The sequence below is a fragment of the Manacus vitellinus genome, unplaced genomic scaffold, assembly GCF_001715985.3.
Source record: "Manacus vitellinus isolate BGI_N305 unplaced genomic scaffold, ASM171598v3 scaffold_28_pilon, whole genome shotgun sequence".
Lineage (NCBI taxonomy): Eukaryota > Metazoa > Chordata > Aves > Passeriformes > Pipridae > Manacus > Manacus vitellinus.
The window spans coordinates 2,670,414-2,695,714 of NW_021940122.1; the positions used below are offsets into that span (position 1 = coordinate 2,670,414).

Consider the following 25,301-nt stretch of genomic DNA (forward strand, 5'->3'; position numbering starts at 1 on the left):
AGTGCATAACACTACAGATTATCTGTGAACAAAGACACCTCGTGGGAAGGCAAAGTTGGCTGTACACTGTCAGAGTTATAAATTCAACCACAGACAACACAATCAAGCTGGAATACTGTTTAGCTCATAGACACTGCTAAATATCAATTACACCAAGAAGAAATTCATAGGAGAATATATTTACTCAAATAGCATAGCAATTAGGACTTTGAAAGGATCCTGCAAACATAATTATTTTTATTTTTCACAGTAGAATTGAGCTAATTGAACATGGCTGCAACATTAGTTTAACAACATCACTTACTTAACATTACATTAAGATGCTTTACGACTAATTAAACATTTGCAAGCAACAGAAAATTTTCATTACCATTTAAGAAACTCTTTGCCTGTTCCCATGTTCCCACTTGAAAATACATCCTCTCTGATATGCACAAGTTCAAAGAGGATAAAAGGCAGGAACTTCTTTTCATACGTGTCAGATAATATTTGCAATCACACCTAACTCAAATGCTGACTTCACTGGGGTCTTACAGAACTTGCTGATGCATGCAAATTCTGTATCAACAGAGCCACAGCTTTCAAAAGCTCAGTCTCTGTTTTTAAACACTTTCATGGAATATTTCAACATTTCCTAGTATAATCTCTTAGCAAAAGATAAGATCTATTCTGACTCAAATCCAAATGAAGACAAAACTTTAGTGAACAATAAGATAATGACAGGTGACAGGTCTCTGTATGTTGCTCATATATTTCTTCATAGTAGCAATACCTCTATATAGAATAAGAATTTTCACAGATGAAACAAGGAATTTTACTGTAATATCATAATAATAAATGAGGCTTAAGACTTTTTGCTGAAATTGTACACCAGAAAGCGTGGCACTGAATACTGGCAGCTACACCTACCTCACTTCCCTACCACCCTTGAGAGGGAAGATTATTTTTTTTTTCCTAATTAAGCACTAAAATTTTAATAAACAACTTCAAAGAAGTTTTTATTTACTAAGGAAAATTCTATTAAAAATGGAGATTGAGTAGTAAAAAAAAAAAAATAAAAAAGACCCGATACCTCTTTTGAAGGCTCATAACCGGCAAAAGGCAGATTCTGAGCGTATCAAAATTCTTCCTGGACACATTTTTATAAGAAAATTGGAAGCAGCCTTAAAAAACACCCCAACAAATACAGACCTCACAGTTTAATAATTCATTTCAGTCTTCTTTGACTGAAAGTTCACAGAGTTGAAAAAAATTTGACAAAACCAATGGGTATGAAAGAACAGCCTAGAAGAGTTAATGTGTCAAAGTCTTCTTTATCAAATTACAGACTTTGCATGTGCAAGCACAGCATCATGATTTTGTAGTAGCACTGAAACACGAAAATTCTGCTTTATGTTGTAGTCCTGCTACACAAGCTTTACAGAAAAATTATTGAGGTGAGCATCCTTACAACTACCCATAGCTTGAGGTAGTTTTGAACAGGAAATGACTAATGCTTCAAGAGCTGTAAAATATATGTGTCTAAATTGTAATAGACATAAATCTATCTATTAGCATGGACGTTTTTAAAACAATTCGTATTTGGACTTTAAAAGACACGTCAGACTGATGTATATCCATATCTACAAGCATATAGCTGCCCACTATCAAAAGTAATATTGGGGCTTCTTACTTTTTGAGTATGTCAGCTGCTCTCATTCTCACTTATTCCAAGAAGTTCCTAACATCTGTGGCTCAATTAACATCCAGAACACTAAAAATGTGATGTTAACAAGACCTCATATCTTACGTTAAACAAATGAAGACAAAAAGCTCACATTAAATTAAAACATGCAATTTATTTCAATATATGCAGTTCTATTTGCCTGTACTACTCTTGCACAAACTGGCAACATGTACTTAAGTTTCAACAGAAATTTATTTTTCATTATGTTTCCCTACTTTCACTTTATTACCCAGTTGAGTGCATATGAGTCTGGAGTCATCTTCTTGGTATCAAGAAAGGAGCAGAGTTCAGGCTCATGGTACTGAAGAAGGAGTCTAAATAGATGAAATGGTCTTCCCTTCATAAAACAATCCCTAAAAGGTAGCAGTGAAAATAGTCATAAACTCTTCTGTAATGCTGCAGTTTTCAGACTTACAGTAGCAATTCTTTATCTCTGATTATGTAATTTCCTGTTCATTGTTCTTTTAGTTCACAGGCACTGAGCATGAAGTCAACCCACCTCAAGAGTTAAACCAAAACGAAACCAACACTGAAAACCCCATATATTAACAAGGCAGCAGAAAGAATGAAATACTGCCAACACTTGACAGATCATACAATACAGAAGTATTTAAACCAGATTTAAATATCAAACAAGACAAGCATGGTACCAATGCTGTTAACAGAATAATAGAATTTGAGAATAATTCTAATTAAAAAATATAAGTAATTCAATATTTTGTTAGATTAAATTCCCAATAAATATTTTATTACAGTTAGAAAAATATGAGTAAAAAGTATATGATTTAAAAAATCAAAAATAGCAAGAAGTTAAAACCATCACTTTCATCAAATAGTAATCATGGTCCAGCAGTCAAACGTCAAACGAAGACCAAACTGACCCAAGCAGAGGTTTGCAGGTCTCCTATAAGTTGCCTTTTTATGTCTTTCAAATTCTCTCATTGAAGAGAAAAGGTCAGAGGAAACAGAGGAAACAGAGGAAACACCACCTAGATTTCTACAGAGAAACTCAAGCAGCAGATAGTCTGAAAGCCCCTGAGTTAGGTGACCATAACGCCACTGTGACCGCCCAGAGCCCAACAGCACCTCAGATGAGACCTGGACACAACCTGAGTCAAGTGACAGGACTGGTAAATGCCTCCTGCCACAACAGCAAATGTGCACTTCTCATATTATGGCACATATCCATCAGCTGGGCTGGAGTCTCCTCTCCAGGGAACCAGACTAAGATCTTTAATTACAGACTATCCATACATTTATTTCACAAGGCCTTAATCAGAAGACACTACAGCCTTGCTGGAGTGTCATGGTGTTACTCTAACAGAAATAAAAACTTGTTTTAAGGAGATCACCAACATAAAAGCATGAAAAACTCCCACTTAATATTTTTTATTACAAATAAAAATATCTAGCAACTTAAAAAAAGTCATTACAGTCACAACTCAGCAGATTATAGGGAAAATATCAATTACTTCTAAAGAGATTTTGAGACTTAATTAGTGCTTATGAATTACTGGTTATGGAGAGATAGAAGTATTTTAGATACCAAAAATGGGAAAAACACTTTCCCATAACATATGTGAACTAATTCATAAATAAGTATTTTTGATATTGCGTTTTATGGCAGTTGTTCATTAAAAGGCACATCGAGCCTACGTCAGTCACATGCTAATTTTTTACATCTTAAACCAACTCAACCACCTCCTGGATTTCAGGCCAACGGGTACCAAAAGATGCTTCAGTTTATTAACACATGATGGCATCTGACCACTTTGCTACTTTAACCAAAACCAACGTGCACATCCTTTCAGAAACTACTCCCGGTGCCAATAAAAGTAGCACAGTGACAAAAGAAAGAGCCTTACCTTGGGATGAATTTATTCATGATAGCATAAAAACAGTTGTACAAATCACTGCGGGGCAAATGAAGGTGCACCAGGGGTTTGAGGAGGTGTATCCAGCCGAGGCAAGAACTGTATTTAACATTGCGGGATTTACAGTAAAACGTAATAACAGACTCAATATCCAAAATTAATACTGACTTCTCCTCTTCTGGCACTGACAGCTGGTCTGAAAGAGGCACAGAAATATAAGCTGTATTAATGGCTTTTTGAAGAAAGTGAATGAGATTATTTCATAGCACAATTGCACCAATAAGGACTGCTCAGGGGAAAAAAGCAATAAAAACAGACAAACAAAAGACTGGCAGTTTGGATTAAATGCTTACAGAAAGGTATCCAAAAAGGTATCAAAATACAAGTGATTTTATAACCCCAGTAGGATAAGGAATTTAAATATCATTTAAATACCACAACAACAGGATGAAAGAAGTTTGGGTTTTCCAGGATCTATATGAAACAAAGATGTAGATTCTTTTAATGCATAGAATTCCCCTCTTCTATTCCTATTTTATGTGCTCAGAACACAACTCATGCTCAACTCTACAACAAATTCATTTGAATTTCAACACAGATCAACCCACAATGCACACCTTTAATTCCTCAAAAGTCGACTGATATGTAGATTTATCCAAATCAGAAGTCTGAGATCAGCTAGGTTTACAGACTTATAAATCACATTTTTTTATGTCCAGGATGGAGGAAAGAGATACCTACACACTACATTAATACAGTGGCATTAAATTTCCAGCAAACATCTTTCTTCCTCAGTTACAAGAAGCCTGTGAGTCTCATTACTGTTAATGATATTTTTTATTACAGAAGTCTTTAATAGTTTCTCATCAAAGCCAGTCAATATTTGGGAATTCCTTTCCTCTACCCCTCAGGAAAATAATGAGTACTAATTGGGAAGTTTTGTTACCACTGTGAAAAGATCCTGTGATTAAATAACACAGTGGAAATTCCACTCTCATTCCTTTCCTTTACAGGACAGAGAGAGAAGGAAAATAAGCCCGCTATAAAGTGTGGAACTGCAGCATCTCTGTTCTCTGCCTTAACTTTCAACTATGCAAGAACAAATAAAAGTATGACAGGTTATACAATAGAAGATTCTTTTATGGATGTCATTAAGAAGTATCCTAATTTATGATGAGTTGGCACTGACTGCATCAGCTGATCACTGACATTAATGCTGTTTCATGGTGTCAGGGATTTGGCCATTTTTGTGACGAGCTGCCAAACGTATGCTGTGGCAGCTCCTTACAGACACACTGGAGTATTATTGCCTATGTCCTGGCAGCATCTTGCTTTCACAAACACAACCTTTCATTTTCTATGGAAACACTATTAAAAAATATTTTTCTGTAAAATAGCCTTTGAACTCCAAAATGTGTAATAAATTTCTTCCCTTAAAAGTTATATGCATTTTGCTGCTACACCAGTTTTTCAGATTAAGAACCAGTCACTACACAATTAAAAACCTGAAGGACACTATACAAAGAGTGTGTGCTTTAAAAGATGGAGCTTGGAAAGCAATGATGATTTTTTCAACTCATGAAGGTTTCTGACCATGCAAACTATCAAGCTAATAGTTTAAACTTCCATGATATCACCCATGCCAAGGTCAGAGTACAGGTAAGATACTACTGTTCTCTTACAATTTCTTACTGATTTCTTTCTGCTGTCTCATCTTCCTCCTCAAAGCTTCCTCCAAAACGTAAACATCATTCAGGTTATTTAATTCAAACAACAAAGTCTTAAGACAACTGAGAATGCAGAAACTTTCACACAGGTGATCTAAATGCACTTGAACTTACCAATTAGCTCTTGGCAATCCTTATGAATTATAGTCTGTTCAGGTAGGTCTAAGGAGCCATCCCAGGATGCAAGGCTGTCTCCCTTTCCTACAACATTAAGTGCAATCTGAAAACAAAAACAGAAAGCCCTCTAAACATTTTAGTGTCTTTTTGTAGTTACCCAATTACTGAACCCAGTAATTTAACTAAATAGAACTATTCTAAAACTGAATCAACATACATGCATATTAAAATTCCAGTAGTACAACTCTGCAGAGATGATTGGTAATTAACTCACTTGGCTCAAATGAAACACAACTTCAAGTATTTCCTGCTTCTTAATTTAAGCTCATATTCACCTTCCAGACTTTGGCCCTCAGATCAGCAGGTAATTGCCTTCCTTGAATGATGTTTCTCACAGTTTCAAGATCACAGCCTCCTTCTTCTAGAGCGTCTGCAAGATCCTTTATCCTAAAATAATGATACGTAATGTTAAAAATCAATTACACAATTTTTTTCAATGTTTATTATTAAATAGATTTAGACTGAAGGCTACTGTCAGGCAAATCCCACACATATGTAAAGACATAAGACAACTTGGCAATTACTAAAAATAAATACTTGCAAAGTGTTATTTATTCCTTTTTTTTTTAAGGCTGCTTGTTCAACTTCTAATTCCATTCAATTTACATACAAGAAGAAAAAGTTTGCTTTTTCGTTTTCTTTAAGTGACAAATGTTGCAAGATGTATCAGAGAAATGCAAATTTAGTTGCAGTTTACAACTTTCAGCAACTTTCCATTTCAGCATATTTTCACACACGCACAAAGCAAACATTACACCTACATTAGATGGTGGAGTTATTTTTAAATAAAGTATTAGATGACCTAGAAAACAGAACACTTGTTTCAAAGGTTTAGAACAGTCAGTTTTTAACCTCATCTTTCCCTGAAATGGGAAAGGAGCTTTTAGTCAAACTCAGATTTATTTAACTATCAAGTTCCAGTATTCTAAGTGTGGACATACGTACAAGACTGAACTAAAACAGATAAAAATATTAATTATAGTGTAGAGAGTAGCAAAATACACAAGACAGTCGAAGAGTAATGACAGTTGCCATAGTAAGACAACAAAAGTTCTCAAGTATTACAGATAAGAAGGTATGCATTCAGAAATTATTACTTTACAATCTCTCTGATAGCTTCTGCAGACTGTTTCAATTTTCCATGCTGTCAATAATGAGAGAACCACATCTGATGATTTCAGGAATTTCAATATCATGTAGCAGAGCAGTGGCAAAACACCAGGTTCACTGGAAAAACAGCAATGGCAGTGACACATAGGTCCCATAGGCAAAAATTCTCCCTTTCTACATCCTCTTAACTCTTCTAGCTCTGACACATGCCTTAGGAAAGGCTTTCCTTCATATACCTGACAACTTGAACACACAGCCAGGAGGTTTACAGCCAGAGAAAAACATACAACACAACTTTATCCAGGACAGATATTCAAGTGTGAAGATGCATTCCTTGTGAATAACACATCTATTTATACACACATGGAGTAACAGATGTTAAAGTGTTATCAGTGTAATTCTCAGTTACTCCACCTTACATACTATGCAGTCCATTCAAATACCCACAGAAAAAGAATGTCAGCTGTTGAACTCTTGTCTACTTGTTTAATTTGCATTTATCCACAACTGACTTCTTGATATAAAGGTTCACAAGTTTGGTCTCCTGAAAACTTAAAACGCATACTTCTGATTTTCTAAATATCACCCTTTTGGATAAACAGATTAAAATCTCACACCTGTAAGAATGTATGCAGACACTTAGCAATAAACAACAAGCTAGACTTACTCATAGACTTCTCGAAGTATTTACAAGTTTGAAGAGTAAACATTTTCCTTGCATTGTATCACCCAGCTTCTTTGTGAGTATTTTTTGGTAGCACTTTAAATCACATTTCAAATATACACTGGGGCACAACTAACTGTCTGCTTCCTTCAAGTAATTTTGCAACTTTTGATGAAAGAAAGCACAGTTTACAAAGAGACTGACTTGCCTTATTTTCTCACATTTTTAGTATTTAAAAAAAAAAAAAAAATCCCAAGGCACTCTTGTAGGACTCCAGGTTGCATGGGTTGATGACCCCCTTCCCGAGACAGAAATGGAGAGGAAGGGGAATATCCAAGTACACTTGTACTTCCATCACCTATCCTGTTGTCCAACTGTATATGTAATGACTGACACTAGAAAAGTTAAACTAATTAATCAGTTAACCCCAAATAAAAAAATCAAGTATTTCTAGGACATTTACACAAAGAGACATCCTAGCCCTCAGCAGAAGTTCATGAACTCTACAATGATCTAACTTTAACAGAAGTTACACATCGGCTCTTAGACATATTGCACATTTCTGTGAACAGTAGATACGACAGACTGGAGAGCAACAGGCCTTGAATTACAGCACACAAAATACAACTAGTTGCTACAAGTACTGTCCAAGTATTAAACAGGTATGCATGTGGAAATGAATGTAACAGCTGCATGCAAATTCCGCTTCAGCTAGAAAGGTCTTAAACTGCAATACTTAAACTTGGTTTCTATGTCACCCAAGGAAAACACTTAAAAGCACATCTACACTAACTATAAAATCACCCAGCAAAGAATGTTTCACAGACCCACAAGTCCTAATTCTACCAGTTACTAGTAGCCCATATTCATAGCTTAGAAAGCTGTGCATGTGTAAATATCAACTTCAACATGTTATCTGCAAATGTGTGCTTCTGCTGCTTGATAATATATTACCATTTGCAAAAACTTCTTCCAAGTACTGTCACCCCCACTTTGTACACCATAAGGATGACAGGCAAATGCTAGTTTTACTACTTCACCTTAAAAAACATGTCCATCTGCCACAAGAAGAGATGTGATGCATTATCAACATGGAGTTAAATGAAAAAACAGCAGGGGAAAAAAAATGCATTGTTCTATTGTGACTCAATTAGCTACTCTTTTCCTCCATCAACTCCCAAGATTGCTCACAGCCTGGAAGTAAGGAATTTTCAAAGACTGAGGACATTCTTTTTTAATTAATATTTTCTTCAGACTAACTTGCAAAGTACTAAGTATGAAAGTGATTTCGGTACTTTAACACGTGTCCACCGGCTGTGGTTTACCTTATTTCAGTCAGTGTTGTTCTGTAAATACTCCAGTAAACTGCTTGCAATCTGGATCCTTATCTTTCCTGAGTGAGGATCCAGCTAGGAAGTCTTCTATTCACAGGGACAATTATTAAACTTACTTTAAAAAGAATGCAGCACTTCTCCTTATTGGCAAATTCCCCCAGATCTGAACATCTGTACTTTCTGCTCCACCATGGCTTCACTGCCTATTTCTAGATGCTATTCAAAATCTTGGTTAGATGTGTAGAATTCTGGCCTATTCCAAGCCATGGCCTGAAAGGTTAATTCCCACATGACATACTGTTCTAAATGTCACAATGCACAATGCTCCTATTAGTATATCTGGAGCAAATTTCCATACTTGCAGAAGGATCTCTGAAATTCCTGCCAGTCTGGTGACATATCACAATCAATAGCTAACTACGTTCACAAATAGTAACAGGGCTTTTTTTAACTAAAACACTTAAGACAGGAGAGAAAACTGAAGGCATGGAAAATTGATCAACTGTTGGGAATTCAGATTAACCCACTTCTTGGGTTTTTTTAGGTACTATTTATATTGTGACTGAGGTTCTCGGCAATACTTATAAATCCTAATAGAGGGATTAAAAATGTGGGGATGTGAACATCAGGGAAAAGATAATAGGAAGTGACCAATAAACTACATATAGTATTAAGAATGCTACCATCAGTTTTATGCTTTTTAAAATCTGTTCACTCTGGTTTCTACTTTTAATTTACGATTTTCCTGACTACTGGGAAAAAGCTTCAGCAAAAGCTATATTACTTTGAAATTAATGAGTGCTTGTTCTCTATTGAAAGCAAACAAACAAAAATCAATCCCTCACATTTACTTCAAAATGTCCATTGTATTCAGAACACCCTTGAATCTTCTTTTTTTTCCCCAACGGAATTTTGGAGAAAAACAATTCTCTGACATTTTTACTTCTATTTTTTTTCCTCAAGTCCGTCAGTTTCCTGCTGGACTGGAAAGGAATTTTTTTGTTTGTGTGCTTTCAGAAGAAATATCATGGCTTCAAGCACTAATAAGCCAGATTCTGAGCATGGAAAAGGTATATGTGAACCCGATTTGTCATCCCGTTGTCTTAAACAGTTGGAGTGCATTTTGGGACCCGTAAAATGGATTATTCCAATGCAAAGTTAAATGCACAGGAACAATTCTATCTGTGGTTACAGTCATATTTAGTTAGTTCAGGTCTTAACTATCAAAGTACAGATCTTACAATAAAAAATTACTACTTCATCAAGCTCCCTGAAGCTTGAGCATTAATCATTAGGAAAAAAGTTGGTTTTGTCCATTTTTAAATCAAAACTTTTGATAAACTTCCTTAATATACTGAAATAAAAACTGACAATTTCATCTTTCAAAGTCTGTCATGGTGGCGATGTTGTTTGGGTTTTTTTTAATTGTATTGTACAGTGGCAAATTGCCCTCGTTTTTGTTGAACAAAACACCAAGCACTCAGTACAGATTTTGAGGGCTTTAAATCATAATTAGTTTCTTACATTTTTCCCCCCTCTGCCTTCCAAATCACTTATATCAGCACTGCATGTCAAGTTAACACAGGAAAAACATAAAGGGCATTTTGTGTTAGTAAGCACATCCAGATTCTACATACTCAAGGTGCTGTCACAGTCTCTGAACACAAAATTATATCTGCCTTTTAATCACTCCTAAGGAAGTGAAGAGGATATGGAATCAGCACTGCCAGTTTTTCTCCCAACAGAGCTCAAACATACACAAGTACCGTTTTGTTTTTGTTTTTTTAACTTGAAATCCTATATACTTCAAAATACAATAAAGTAGTAATTTACATCAAATAGCTCTTTCACAAGATACATATTCTACTTAGAAAAGCAACAACTGTTCACAGCACTAAGATATTAAGACAACAAAACAGTTTAAATCAATAAATGAAAAAGAAAATATTTCACTGAAACTGGATTTAAAAAAAACATAACAAAACCAAAAAGCCATGTGAAGTTTCTAAATGAGGATTACAACTTTATATTATTCACAGCATACAGCTCTAGTAACAAGATGTATTCTCAAATATTAATGTAGCATTTAAGCATAAACCTCTTGAATTGTTCCCAAAAACACTTTAAAAAAATCTCTTCTAACAAATGCCTTCAAGTTTGTCTTTTCTGGTAGTACCAGCATATCAAATTTATCATAGTTTTGAAGCTGGCAGTGAGAATATCAGCAATGTAGGCTGTGTCTTGAAATATGTCTAGAGACCACACGCGTCCTTATCCTCATTGTTGTGATCTGGGACACAGCAATATTCTTTCAACATTAGTAATGAAAGAGGTTTGAAGTATTTTTTTCAGAGATATTTCAACATGGTTCTTATTCAGTGTCAAGGGTTATATTTCAAAGTGTCAAGACTGCACTGTCAATGAGTCCGTCATCAGCTTTGTAATTACGTGATTAAATAGTCAGGTCTGTACTTAGAAATAATGCTTATGCAACACAGTACTTTATAGAGCTTCTTTAGGTCTGAATCTATAACTAAAAGAAAAAAAAAGGCTAAAAAACTACTCCAATTGATTTTCAATTTCTAGTAAATGACAGTAAGTTGTTTTATCCAAGAGCTGTACTTGTAGAACCAAGTTAGACAAAGAACAGATTCCAGCTACACCTGCATGTGTCTTCTGGCTCCTTTACAGTAAGATAACTACACACAAAGAAGGCTAAGCATAGTGTGCAAGACACTTTGAATCCGCCACATCAAATAAAACCTAAAAGTGAAAACATCAGATTTGAAGTGATCATAAAAAGCAGGTCTGTAAAGTAATTGTTTGAGAAGCGTGTGCGTGAAAAGGACAAAAGAACAGCAGTGGCACAGAGCCACAGAGAGAAATCACAGGCAATGCAGAAGCACAAAGACAAAAACAAGTGAAGATGCCACGAATGGAGATGCTGGGTGCAGTAAGAATAGCTTCAGTGTTTAAACACAATGTTTGTTTAAGCCTCAGCAATCTCAAGTGAATACACATACAACAAATACTAAAATCGCATCATGTTACCATCAAAATGATCCTATACACGCTCCAGAAATAGTCTCTATTCTTGTCCTAGAGGTTCAATGTAAAATCCATTATAAGTAATAGCTGCACTAAAGGAGGGTGGCGAGCAAAATCATTCAGAAAACAAGGCAGGGACCTACAGTTGTCACCTGTGCTGGAGAGCAGGCACGCAGCGAAAGGGGAAGCTGAACTGAACAAAGCAACTCTACTCCAGGCAGACTCCTGGAGCAGTTCCTACAGCTTATTAAAGCTGTCCTTTTAAACCGGAGCGACCGCTTCGCCCCGGGCTGGGCACGGCCCAAGGCCCTTGTTCAGTGTCTCTCCCGTGTGCGGACGGGGCCCTTCCTCTCCCTGGACCCCGGAGCCGGCCGGCGCCGTCTGCTCGGGGGTCCCACCGCGACCCCCTCACACACCGAGAGCGGCGGGTCCCGAGGGGGAAAGGCGGCGGGCGGGGACGATTTCAGCCCTCTCCCCTCTGCCCCCGGCCCGCCGCGGAGAAAAGGAGAGGAGGGGGAGAGAGGCACCGACACCCCCGTAACTCACCAGCTGCCCGGTGGCGGCGTCTCTTCCCCTTCCGCCATCGCTGTTGACGTGCCCCGCCGCCCGGCCGTAAAGCGCGCTCGGGAGGAGTTTTCCTCTCCCGACGCCACTCCTTCCCAAGCCTGTCCCCTTCCCAGCTGCTGTCCCCGCTCCCCCGTGCTGCCGGGAAGCGAGGGCGCGGCCGTACGGCGCGGAAGCCTGGCACGGGAGGGGGGCGGTGCGGCGGGAGGACGGGCCGGGGCCAGCCTCTCAAGCGCCCGAGGCAGGAACATCTGAGCGCTTTCGGTTTTCACAGAGCTCTGCCGTACGTAGGTTTGATTATTAAGCGCCTTCCCCCACAGTCTGCGATGTGCCACAGGCTGTACTCGGGGCGAAATCCACGAGATTTACACGGAGAACCCTGTTCGCCGGGGCTAAAAAACACCTGGTAGCGCCCATGAGCAACCCTGGGCAGGACAACGCTAACGCTCTGCCACGCACGTTCCTTACCCACCTGCACCCTCAAGGGGGAAAACCAATCAGTATTTCTCGATGGAAGTTCAGAAGAACCATTGGAGCGGTTTATACACGGAGTAACAGTGCCGCCTTATGATAAATTCCAGTCCTTACACTCCTCCGTTTCACTTCCACGGCTTGACTCGGGATGTGCTCCAGTAGGTAACGCCCAGACTTTAAGCGGGACGGCTCCTGTGGGAAAAGACACAGCCTCGCTTAACCTGCAGGCTCCGGCTCCCAAAGAGCCAATACCATCTGTTCCCAGGTAACACGCAACCTCTTCACGTAAAACACCTCAATCAAGAAAGCAGGTATTTTACGGTATAGAGCCGGGTTGAGGCAATCACACGGACGTTGTGAGGGAGCGGGTAACACTTTTTTTACTCCTTTCCTCTTTTTCTCGCCTCTTCTACATTATTCACTTTTTTTTTTAAAAAAAAAAGATAAACCCCAAAAGAAACAAACAAACAAACAAAAGCCCTCACATCTTAAACGCCCGCGTTTATTTTAGGAGAACAGTCCGTAAGACTCGCCCAAGGACCGTCTCTCCCCGAGCCCCGCCGTCCCCGCCCCCGCCGGCCCCCGCCAGTGCGCAGGCGCGGCGGCGCGCGGCCGGCGGTGGCGGCAGGGGGACACGCTGGAGGAGCCGTGTGGGACATTCCAGGTATTCCCCTCTGAGCTCGCTCCTCACCATGGCCTTGGAGCAAGTTTACTGAGATCCACCCCCCATCTCCTTCCGGCCCCCCTTCCTTTTCGTTTGCGTTTTGTTTTTTTTTCCCTTTCCATTTCCCCCCTCCCTCCAGCCCCCCGCCTTTCCCTTCTCCGCTTTTAATTTACTTCTGCAAGTTTTCCACTCTCACTCGCTGTTTCTCCCGTGTCTGCTTTCCCCTGCTTGCTACCGATGGCGGGTTTGCTTGTAGAGCAAAATCTCGGCGGCTGGTTGATGTCTAATCTCTGGCCCCTCCGACCTGGGATAGGCGATGGATAGGCAAAGGAAAATATAAGTACTTAGGTAGCAACAGGAACCCACTCAACAAAAATGCATTTAAGCGAGGTTTAAAAAGTGGGGCCAGGTGAAGGGGAAAAACCTCTTGCTTTGAATTCACAGCTGTCCCCCTAAGCCGTATTTTCTTCCAATGAAAATTTTTTCGTTTACCTGATGAAAGACTTTTGCATAATGTATTTTCCTTGTGGGTCCCTTCCAACTCAGAGTATTCTGTGTTCGTTACCGTAACAGGTGAACTTACTTACAGGCCTTGGAAACAGTTAATCCACAGTAGAGCATTTGGAGGGAAAAATACCTGTGGTGCTTGAAAAGCATCACCCATGTGCTCATTGGAGTGTGTCATGTGCCATGTGTTGCTGTAAAAGAGCAGGAGTTAAACAGCTTTTCTCCAGCCCTTGCTCTTTGGAGTATGGTACTCTGGCTGATTTGTCTCTTTGTTCTGATGCCTATAATATCTGTTTCCTGTACTTCTCTTTTTTCAATGTGTCTTGCAACCACAGGCTGTAAAGTGCTTTATCTGCAATGTTGAGATTTAGTATGGAAATTTAGGTAGATCTAGGCAGCAAAAATTACTTTAGGCTTTATACTGCCCTATTTGATTGATTAGTTTTTAAATTTATTTTTAATACAATATTGGTAAAAGTTGGGAGTTGTTGGGAGTTATCTGCATCTCTGGGAAGACTCCAGATCTTTGAATTCTTGATAATTGTTGCTTATTTTCTGTGAAAAGGTACTTGGAGAATAGTTAGAGAGGAAACAATATAAAAATTGTATGTATGTAATAAAGATGGGTCATGAGCCCTAATAAGGCTTCTGGGCATTCCATTTTTATTTTTAGTCTGATGCAGGTTCCTTAAAGAGTTCCAGTTCCCATGGTAAATGCTCTTCATTAGGAATGTTTCTTAAGAGTCTACCTACCAGCACATTCTCCCAACCACAGGTTTCATTTGGGGTAGGTGATCAACAGATTATTATAATGTTGGCAGCTTTCCTCTAGAAACTGGATACAGAGCAGGACTTTGATGATAAAATTTTGACATAATGGATAAACCATCTGACTTTGGGGTGAGACTGTGAATGACAGCTCTTCCAGTTGTGTAAAACTCCTTGGGATTTTTGCAATTGCATTTTTGAGCTCCTAAAATAATTCAGGTGGGAAATAACTTCTGGAGGTGCCTAATCCAGCTCTATATACCTTACTCCAAGAACATGCTTTGAATGTGTGATGAGTAATGATGACAGGTGAGAGTTGTGCAAACCATATACTCTGCTGTCCATAGCCCACCTTGTAAACTCGTTGGCAAGTTCTTTTATGGAGCCTGTTGTTGGATTAAGTTGAGACAAGCCATCAGTAAAGTAAGAACATCTGTTACTTTTATTTTGTGTAGCTATTTTTCACGTAAAACATGTAAAATCAGAGGTTAATTTGTACTGTATCTTATGGATACTGTAAAATGCATTAAAATCATTTGGCATGAAAGAGGAAATCAGGGGTTACAATATACAATGTAAGCAGCAATACAAGAAAATTTGTGAGCACCTTTTACAGACTTGATTAGTTTTATCTCTGTGAAACATCAAGTTTCATTAAAAAAAAATTTACTATTTGACTTCATTTTTTGACCTGTTCTAAAATAGCATCTCTGCCCCAACAGTAGATGCAGAGAATTTGAAATGTAATTTTTAAACACTGATCTTTTGCCAAATCCTTTATGATTAACCCTAGAATAAATTCTGACCAACAGAACATTCTTCCTAATAACTCAGCCCTCAAAGGTGTCTTAGATTTTAGCAACCTGTATTTAGAAACTTGTAGTTAGAAAAGGCTACTTTTAAGACGAGTATGAACATCTTTCATACACTTAGAGTATGAAAACACAATATACATATAAATGTATATCCTAGTATATGGATATATAAATAATTCTAAATTTGCTTTTGGCCACATCATTGGAAATCATTATTTTAGAATCCATATTAAAGGTTAAAAGTAGTTACTCTCACTTTGAGACATGAAAGTTTACCCTGCTGCAGGTGGTTTATAGATGTAAAAAAACCCCCACAAGACCCAAGAAAAAAACCCTGAAGGGATTACCCATCTGTTTACCTTATCACATGACACAAACTAAAGAGTCTTTCCCAGTAACTTCTTCATCCAACCTTTAACTTTGAGAGGAGAAGTGTGGAGAGAGTGGTTAAGGATTATTCTCTACTTAGCAGTGTTTTTTAGTGTTACAGATGCCCCATGTCATGCAACTGTAGGATTTCCTTACCTCCCTTTTTCCAGATCATGTCACAACTCTGTCCAGTCTTTAGTAGGATTTTTATATTGCATTCAGAGTTATAAGGGAGAGGATAGGGAATAATGAGGAGTTTGTTTTGTACTGGTGAAGGACACCAAGTTTTTCTTCTTCTCTCCATGAACAGAGCACTTCTCACAGCACTATAAATGTCTGTGTCTTGCCTGTAGCCAGCATGCCACATCTCTCAAGCAATTTGAGGGAGAGGGATGTACCTCTATTTGTCAGAAATTCTTCCAGTTTCCTCCTTTTGTGTTACCACTCCTTCTCTTTCGTTCTCCATGCTTTCTTTACCGCCCTTAATCCCGTAGAAGTGTAGTATCCCTGTTTGTCAGTTTTAGATCCTTAAGTAAGAGTCTATGTGGGCCGTGTTCCTCACAGGTAGAAATGAACCATGTCATCACAAGAGAGGAGCAAAAGACAGAAACTCTTGTATGGCAGCAGTACAGATAGGGGAGAAATGTAATATGGGGCCATGGAGGATGATTTGGCAGTGTTCTGTGGGCTCCAAAGCAAAGGATGCTGTTGTGGGAATTGATTTCTTTTGCCACAGGTTCTCTTTTCTTTCTGTAGACTGGCTATAAAGGGTGCCAGGTAGCATCAATTTGTAATGTGTGATTTGCAGCTACTGAGAAGCAGACTGTTCCTTGTCGTGCATTCAGTGGGAGCGAGCGCTGGTGCTTGACTGGAGCTGAGATCTGTTGGTGCACCTGTATATGGAGAGGTTTGCATCTTTTTTTTTTTTCTGGCTCATCAATGAGTTGCTGTCCCTTATGATTGAATTTGGTCATGTATTTGAAGATCTCTCTGGTAAGCATGCCAAGTTGACAGCTGCTGTTTGAAATCTGTGTTTCTTCACATTTATATACACTCAATTTTGCAAGTTGCAGAATATTTAGTGGTGTGCTTCTGTGAGCTCTATTTGGATCTGGACATACATGACATGGAGTCTTGAACTTGACAGCTGCAGATTTAATGAATAAAATTGGAAACCTTTTCTTTTTATTATGAAAAAGTAATTTTTTAATGTCTTCATTTTGACACAGGTGTGTCTTGTGCAACACAAGCTGAAATAATTTTTCAGTAGAGTGATCTTTCTAAACTTTTCCTTTTCTTAAGTACTTCTAGAGAACTTGTGAAGCTGTTGAGGGAAGCATAGGTTTCTTACACATTTGCAAAAATGGTCACGCAGCAGTGCTAACGTGTTGTACTGTCTCAGTGGTTAAGTTAAACTTTTAGATTTGAAATAAAAGGGCAAAGTCAGGTAACTGAATGCATCAGAATCTTTCCTTGCTTCAGGAAAAGGACTGCAGTTCTGGCTATGGCATTGTGATCACCACCAGCTTTTGCTTTATGTAGGAGTTAGGATTTGGCAGTTCTTAAAGAAACACCTATGTGAAAGGAGTTTTCCCAGGAATTATCTGTTGAGCCATTTAGACTGTTGGAATGCACTCTGTTAGGGAAGAAGAATGAGGGAGACATTAATATCAGAGAAATAAATTAATTTTTATATTCTAAATCAGCCACTCATGTTAGTTGGTATTACACAATTCCTATGGAGACATTCCTTGCAGTAATAGTATTCTGTTAGTTTTAACTTTCTGTTGAACAGTGAGAAATTTTCTTGTCAGAGCAGCAATTTCTACGTTTCTGAAAATTGAAAACAATGGCCATGGAGTCTCTCCTAAAGTTTTGATTTTTTTTTTTTGAGTGCATTGACTGAAAGGAAACTTTGAGTGAACTTTAAGTCTTTTAAAAGCAAAAAGGCAGATTCTCTCATGGATGAACCAGAACTGATTGTGCAAAGAGTTTTTAAATAAACTCCTTCACTAGGAACGCAGTTACATATTTTACTTGAATGTGAGCAGTTGAAAGGAAGGTCAGGATTGTGAAGGAACACAAGAGCAAAACTGCACTTCTGTGTAAGTCACAACTTTCTGTTAAGCGTGATACTAATTTTGATCAGCTCCAAAATACTGTTTAAGTGAGCCAAAATCTGATTACTGTAGTCCAGATGGTGAAAGTTTATATAGCTAATGCAAACAATATCCATCTTGAGTCTTGCATCTGCTTCCCTAATATAACATCTGCATGAATTCGAGTGGAGATAATCACGCTAGTTAAATCATTAACGAGAGAATTGTTGATCTTCAAATCATGCTTTTAAAGTGATGCTTGGCACAACAAGGAGCTCTGCATTTCTCTAAGTTCAGTGTGTTATATGAGAGCAGATTTCTCCATCCCTCTCTTCATTCTGTCTTTACTACCGAACACAAGATATCCATACTGAAACACTTCTTGATTAGACCAACTTTGAAAACAAAACAACACCTCCTGCAACCCCTCTTGAAGTGATTGACCTCATTTTTATAAATCTACTGAGCCAAACTTACTATTTTTATTTATGGAACTTGTCAAAATGGAATTTATAGTAGAAACTTATTTGTGTCTCCTGTGCTTCTGTACTGTGAGAGCCAAAATCTGAAATTGCACCAGAAAGAAGGGGGCATAGCTTGGTCTCTGCAGACATGGAGTTAGTTACCTTTGGCTCCTAAGAATTTGACTGTCTCCTGATGTCCTGTGATTGGTGGCCATAGATATGCTGACCATGTGGATAGTTCCAGATTTTTCCCCAGTGGAAACAACTGCTATTGAGATTCAGGTTGCTTAAATCTATTTTAATGTCATAGATCATAGAAAATCATTTACCTTTTCCCTCCACTTTGAAGGCAGGTTTTAGACACAGTCCTTATAATGTGTATCTTTCCAGCAGCGCTGTCTTGGAGTGGTTTGTTGAGGTGCCCAGCAGGAATTTTGGCAGGTGCTTTGGTTGTGCTGGTAGGCTTTGGTTTGGGGATCCGAGTTGGAGCTGACCGACGGAAGGCGTTGGTGATCTTGAAATAAACCGAGAAAACAAGAAATGCATTAGCTTGTTGATGTCTTTTCCACTTTGTAAATCCGGCATTGCTCTTAGAACTGTTTGTCTGAACTTCCTTGATCTTGTTGGTAATGAGAGTGAAGCTTTGTGTTTAACTTACCTACTTGATTGCTGAATATCAAAGAATCTGAATGGATTGAAATCCAGACTATAAATAAGAAGGGTTTCCTGGCAGTCCTCTGACTAGAGCATCAGCCCCAGGAGCTGAGTGAGTGATGCAGTGCAAAGGCTATGAACTGTGTGACTTCTCTGCGTGAATAATCAGAGAACTTCCACATGCAGAAGCAAGTCTTGATTCAGTCCTGAGTAGCAGACAATACCTAGCTCATACTGTTGAACGAGATCATTCTTTGACAGTGACCAGTGTACACAAAATTAATGTATTTGTAAGAGAACTCTCCCTCCAGAATCCATCATAGTCCTATTTAATTGCAAAGAGATAAATATACAAGAAAAAAAAAGTTAATATGTGTGCTTAAAAGGGGTGAAGAACTGTCAAGGCAAGAAGCTTGTTTAAAAGGTACCATTATCTGAAACCAGGATTAAACACACACTACTCATAGAAAAGCTTTTTGTACCATAAGCCTTCTTATATACCTTTTTCAGTCGAGCTCAGGGTAAAAGAATTTCAATGAAGATTTTTTTTAAAAACATGAAATTGAAATGGTGTTCAAATTAGAACAGTAGAAAACAGTGTCAAAACTCTGGTAGATTAAGTATGAATAAGAATGAGCTAGATCAAAACAAGGTTTGGGAAACAACTTCCTAGTGGCCATAAAGGTCTGCCTGGAATTACTTAAAAAAAAAAATCACAATTCAAGAGCCTGCCATTTACCTGTAGCTAATTGCATATGATGGGGGTTCTCAGAAGGATAAAACTGAGCCAACATAAGATCATTGCATGTGCTCATGGAGGAATTTGTGAAAATTTGCGCATCACGTTTGTGCTTAATGGATCGTGAGTAAAGAAAAAAAATCAACCTGGGTTTAATTGGAGTTTGAGAACAAAAAGATAGAATAGTACCAATCTCCCAGAACAATGTGTCTGTTTCTAAGAGTTCTGAAGGAGATGATATTTAAAATTGCAGAATCCTTATTAGTGGTGTGGAATCCACCACTGAAATGGTTGGCGATGCCAGAGGAGTGTGATGCCACTTTAGAGTAAAGCTTCACAAAAGATTCTGAAGTATAACTGCTGAACTGATCAAAATGACAATAAGAAATAAGATGTTCACCCACATGGTTACTAATTTTGTGATGGGAAAACATCCACATTTCTTGTCGAGGATAATATTCAAGTATGTTAGATATTGTTATATAGGTGTATGGTGTCAGATTGTCTAATGATGAACAAGGGTTTGTGCAGTGTTTGTGAATGTTTCCAGGCACTGTAACTGTTAAATTGGCAGTAGCATTGGATTGTTTGAATAATCCACACTGTGGATCTGTCTCTGGAAAAATTTGGAGGCATAGCTTGAGAGCTGGTCCAGAGGAAGGTTCATTTGGCATAGGTAGTTTGTATCCAGCTAGGCTGCTTTGTAGGTTCAAGAAGTTTCCTGTAGTTTGGGTTGACCCATGTCTAAGGGAAAGATATAGGAAAGCCTTTAACTTGCTGTTGCAGGTGTGACCATGTAACATTTTGATTAAAAAAAAAAAGACTTGATAGTGGTCTCTAACAAAAGAGTATAGTTTGAAACAAAGTCTGTGTGGAAACTGTGGAAAAAGAAGGAAAGTTCTCATGGGTAAAAGAGGATAGAAAGCAGAACAGAGACCTAGTTTTATTAGTATTGTGGAGACAGCATCTAAACCTGAGACACTCTGGTATTCAACATATTCACAAACTGCATGGAAAGACAGCACTGAAATGATAACATTTGCATATGGTGTAAAAGGGAGGTTATTAGAAGCAGAGCTGATAGTTCATGGTATTGAGTAATAATAAAATAATAATAAAAATGTGTATCAGTTCAGTGTTAGCAAATTAAAAATAGTATACATAGGGAAAACTAGTTCCATACAGTAGTGACATCTGTTGTCACTCAGAACACAAGATCTTGGAGTCACAAAATTGTCCTCATTGCTCAGTGACTGGCAATTATTAAAAAAGTAGCAGGCAGTTAGGAATTACTAGGAAAAGAAAAAAATCAAACCTGTCATTTTTTTAGTGTGTAAGTCCAAACCATGCCTACATTGTGAATGTTTTGCAGAGTTCTGTCCAAACAGCTGAATGGAGAGGAAAAATGAAGAAAATGTGGCAAAGGCTGACACTTATGGAATGTCTTCTGCATGAAGATTAATAACATACACTAGGCCTTTGCAAGTTTGGGAAATAGATTGTGGTGAGAAAAATAAACAGCAGAAATCTAACCATATGGTGAATAGGGAAATTCTCAGATGCCTAAGAGGGCATACACTGAAGGTAGGTTAAAGGTATGTGGAAAGTATTTTCCCTTGTTAATGAGCTGTGAAACTCTTTGGAACAATTTTTGAGTGATGATATAAATTGGTTTGGAGAGAGTTTAGACTGCTTTGTGGCATCCATCGAGGACTGCTAAACACAGATGTGATGTGGATTTCAGCTGTGGATGACGCTAAGTTGTAGGCTGCTAGAGGCTGGGTTTAGTACTCTGTCTTAAAGTTTGTAAGCAGTTACTGCTGGTCACTACCAAAGATGAGATATGTAGTCTGAGTCTGAGTAAAACGTCTTTCATATTTTTATTTTAAAATCGGAAAGTTTCAAGTTTTTTTTCTTTTTTTTTTTTTTCTTTTTTAGTGTATTGAGAAAGGAAAGAGTTTGGCTTTGAAAGTGAATAGGAAAAAAGGAGGTGCCTTTTTCTTTGCCGTATTCTTAAAGATTTTTACCGCTAGGTGGCAGCGAAGTTTTCCTTTTGCACCGCACCACGGCATTTTCACTTAAACTGGACTGAAACTTGTCGTTAAATGCTGAATAAAAAAAATTAACATGCATTTTCATGATAGTCTTGAATGTTAACATTCGTATCGTTAGTATGCACCCCCAAACCAAAAAGCATTTTGCTTCAGTTACCAAAGGAAACGTGTTAAGAAAGAAGGGGTTGATGTTGGAGGGGATAATTATGTTACTGCCATATGGCTTCCCTTGAGTACTGAGTTGGAAGAGTTTACCTCTGACTGTGTGATGTGGCCTGGTAGATGAGGCACAGAACTGAGAATAAAATGTTTGGGGGGGCTATTACTAGCAGGCTACTGTCTGATGTAATTAGATGACAGAAAACGTGTCTGTGTCCCAACTACAAAAAGAATTAGATTAACCATAATTTTCTGTGTATATTGAGATGAATAGATAAAAATATCTATGTAGAGTCTTGTGTACTAAAGTGTGATTGTATCTCCAAGAAAGAATTGTGTTTGGTTGTTTGGTTTTGGGGTTTTTTTCCGACAAGTGTTCCAGTTCAGAGATTGCATAAGATTAAAAGTGGTTGGAGTATTCTGTCTGTATTTGATTGAACAACTGTGTTAGTACTTCAAGAAGATATTTGTAGGTCCAGATTCTTACAGTTTTTGTGCATCTAAATGGTATTCAGGCTCTAAGGTTTTATTAAATCAGTGGGAAGTCAGGTGTGAAAATACCCTGGCCTATAGTTTGCACAAGGAGTCTGGAAAGCACTTGGAAGTAACTGTATATAAAATTCTGCATTGGTTTAGTTGTACGTGTACTGAAACTGCTTGTGCAGTCCTCCTAGTTCCTTCCCTACTAGTTAGTATAGAGGCACATAAGCAGATACATTGGCTGTGGCATGCTTGTACCTTAGGATGTCTGGTTTGTTTTTTGGACAGACCTGAATGACTAAAAAAACCCTATAGGTAGATTTTGGTGGGCTTTTTCAATTTGATTTTTAATTCTTATCTAGGTATGGGAAATCCGTGTGCATACCAAGAATCTCTTCGAGTGTATGCACCCTTTCTACCAATTTATTTTCTCCTTCAAGAGGAATGGGTTTTAGTCTCCCTATTTTTTTTGGACTCTCCTTATATTCTGAATTTTCTGGCTCTGTGTTCCTCATTGCTGTTTAGTTATTGCTCCTTGAGTTCCCATATGTAGGCCACTTTTTATGTCTGCTATCATTCCAAGGAATAGAAGAGGAAATAAGATATGTTTATCCTTCAAAAAACAAGCTGAGTTGCCGTTCATGTTCTGGAAATGCCTTGTTTGCATTAATGCTCTTGAAACATCCCTAGAAACAAAATGTTACCTGGGAGCGACCGGAGTTGTGCAGTTTTCTTTTACTTAATGCATCTAAACACAGTTAAGTAAGCATCAGTAAATAATTGCTGTAATAGCAAAGACAATTAACCCCAAAGACATTAAACCATCCCAGTTTTTTAAATTATAAGATTATGTGGTATGCCTGTCTGTAAATATAACAGCACCATCTTAGTTTAAGGCAGTAGACTTGGAAAATAGCAAAGTTTTTGTCCACAGTGCTTGCAGTTGTAGAAATAAGCAGTTAAATCTAATTTTCAAGACAAGCAAGAAAGCTGCATTTTCATAAGGATCTTTTAACTTAATTTTTCAATTAACTTCTGAAGTAGACATCAATCACCTGTAATAGGAATTGGCAGAATAAAGGGTGTTAGAATGAGAACTCATACACAGAGGATGTGTTTGTTGTCTCAAGGTGAAGCAGGCACTTCGGGAGTGGGGACAGATACTGCACAGGTGACAATTGGGACCTTCTCACACATTAATGTGAAAATAGCCCTTCTTAATTTCAGGAAACCAACTGAGAAAGCATTCTTTGAAATACCAGGATATATATATTCCATACACACCTTTTTCCCTCCCCCACGGGCACAGAGGTGGCTTATTTTATTTATATGGGCCATCAGATATTGTAACACAATACAGTGATTGCTTTCTGGGAAGTGGACTAAGGCAAGCGTCTGTGGGAGTGTCAGGGAGAGAAAATATTTCTGTTTCTGTGCTGTTAAAGTGGTTCTTCTTTTGGTACTAATCTTTTTCTTTTTCCTTCTGAAAGCTTTGCTTCCTGTTTGAACTTTATTCATTTAAATAGGGGGGAGCATGTAGTACTTCTGCTGTAAGTTTTCTTATTTGCCTTTCTACAGTCATTGTATAGTTTGATCAAGGAGAAATAGCTTTAGATAAGGTTCTTTCTCACTGCTTTAGTTTAAGAAATTTGAGCAAGAGTGTAGTTTTCAGCTTTAGTGATAGTGGCCAGAGGGTGGTGCTGAAGATCCTTTACACTGAAGACCACATATCTGTGTGTGTACAAACATGCCTCTTGCCAGACTGAAGCTTGTTTCTGGATGGTTGAATGCAGTCAGAACATAAGACAGGTCTGCAAGTGAGAATGAGCTAAGATTAAGTGATAAACACGAATATTCCCTTTGGTCTCCAAACCCAATAGCTTTGGCTGAAATTTCCAGTTAGGCATCCTCAACTGCACAGGGCATTCAGATATTTCCTTTTCTGTATTTGTCTTTCACTAGGTCCTGTAATTTGTCTTCTAGGAGTCCAAAGGGAGAAGTCTCAGTTGCTCTGCATTTCATTTTGTGTAACCCACTCGTGTGTGTGACTATACTGAGATGTGCAAGCAGGAGCAGTATAATCCTTACACTTTCTGCAATTGGTAGGACCTTTGCCAGAGGGTTGTCTGCCTTGGCTCACTGCATTGTCACATAATAAACAGCTCAGCAGAGGGCAAATTATTAGTGATCTTGTATAGTTGTAGTACTTGAGCCATTAAGTGGGAGAGCAGTTGGGTTTGTTTAATCTGGAGAAAACAAAACTGAGAAAAGACATGATAATTGTCTTCTAATATGTGAAGGTCTGTTGCAGAGAAAATAGTTTTCAAAGTCCAGTGGGGGGATAGGAAAGCAAATACTGCATTACAATTTCAGCAACATCAATTTACTTTAGGAATTAGCAAGCTTCTTAATGGCAAAGGTATTTCAGCCCTGTTGCAGATTCCCAGGGTAACTGTGAAATTGTCATTGCAGAAGTTTTTTAGAACCATACGAGCCAGGTTTTTGTTTGGAAGGGCTTAAGTCAAGTTATACTAAAGGAACAGGCTGGAAAATGTCCTGAGGTCCCTTTTAACCTCAGTTTTCTGTGTCTTCTCTTCTGCTGATATTTGGTCTATTACAGCACTCTTGATTTCAATAATATGACACATCTGACAGAAAAATCTGTATTAATATTAGAAGTTATTTCTGTATATGTGACACAATTTGCACTAATGTACTCAAATGTGTCACTGCACTCTTATTTTCTGAATGCCAAGTTTAAATGTACTTACTGGTGGTGGGGAAAAGAAGCGGGATTGGAGGCAGAAGTTGTGTTCCCGGTTACTAAAATT

General features: G+C 38.2%; 2 protein-coding genes across 6 annotated transcripts in view; both read right to left on the reverse strand.

The window, feature by feature from the left end:
* Window positions 1-12,339, reverse strand: part of TBC1D23 (TBC1 domain family member 23) — a 35,426-nt gene extending 23,087 nt beyond the window's left edge. For all 3 annotated transcript variants that reach the window (XR_003915879.1, XM_018074610.2, XM_018074611.2), the window contains exons 1-5: window positions 12,207-12,339; window positions 5,780-5,891; window positions 5,442-5,547; window positions 3,592-3,796; window positions 1,956-2,079 (exon numbers count right to left, since the gene is read on the reverse strand). Coding sequence is in view for 2 of the 3 variants with exons in the window: in XM_018074610.2 (XP_017930099.1) it covers window positions 1,956-2,079; window positions 3,592-3,796; window positions 5,442-5,547; window positions 5,780-5,891; window positions 12,207-12,244 (585 nt within the window). In the remaining variant the exon portion in view is untranslated. The remainder of the gene's footprint in view (window positions 1-1,955; window positions 2,080-3,591; window positions 3,797-5,441; window positions 5,548-5,779; window positions 5,892-12,206) is intronic.
* Window positions 5,780-25,301, reverse strand: part of FILIP1L (filamin A interacting protein 1 like) — a 198,390-nt gene continuing 178,868 nt past the window's right edge. The window contains exons 8-12 of one of the 3 annotated variants that reach the window (XR_003915878.1): window positions 18,714-18,898; window positions 15,978-17,457; window positions 13,536-13,666; window positions 12,697-12,890; window positions 5,780-5,891 (exon numbers count right to left, since the gene is read on the reverse strand). Coding sequence is in view for 2 of the 3 variants with exons in the window: in XM_029960683.1 (XP_029816543.1) it covers window positions 17,367-17,457; window positions 18,714-18,898 (276 nt within the window). In the remaining variant the exon portion in view is untranslated. Of the gene's footprint in view, window positions 5,892-12,696; window positions 12,891-13,535; window positions 13,667-15,659; window positions 17,458-18,713; window positions 18,899-25,301 lie in introns of those variants that run through there. The other 2 variants (XM_029960683.1, XM_018074609.3) reach the window with 2 other exon arrangements.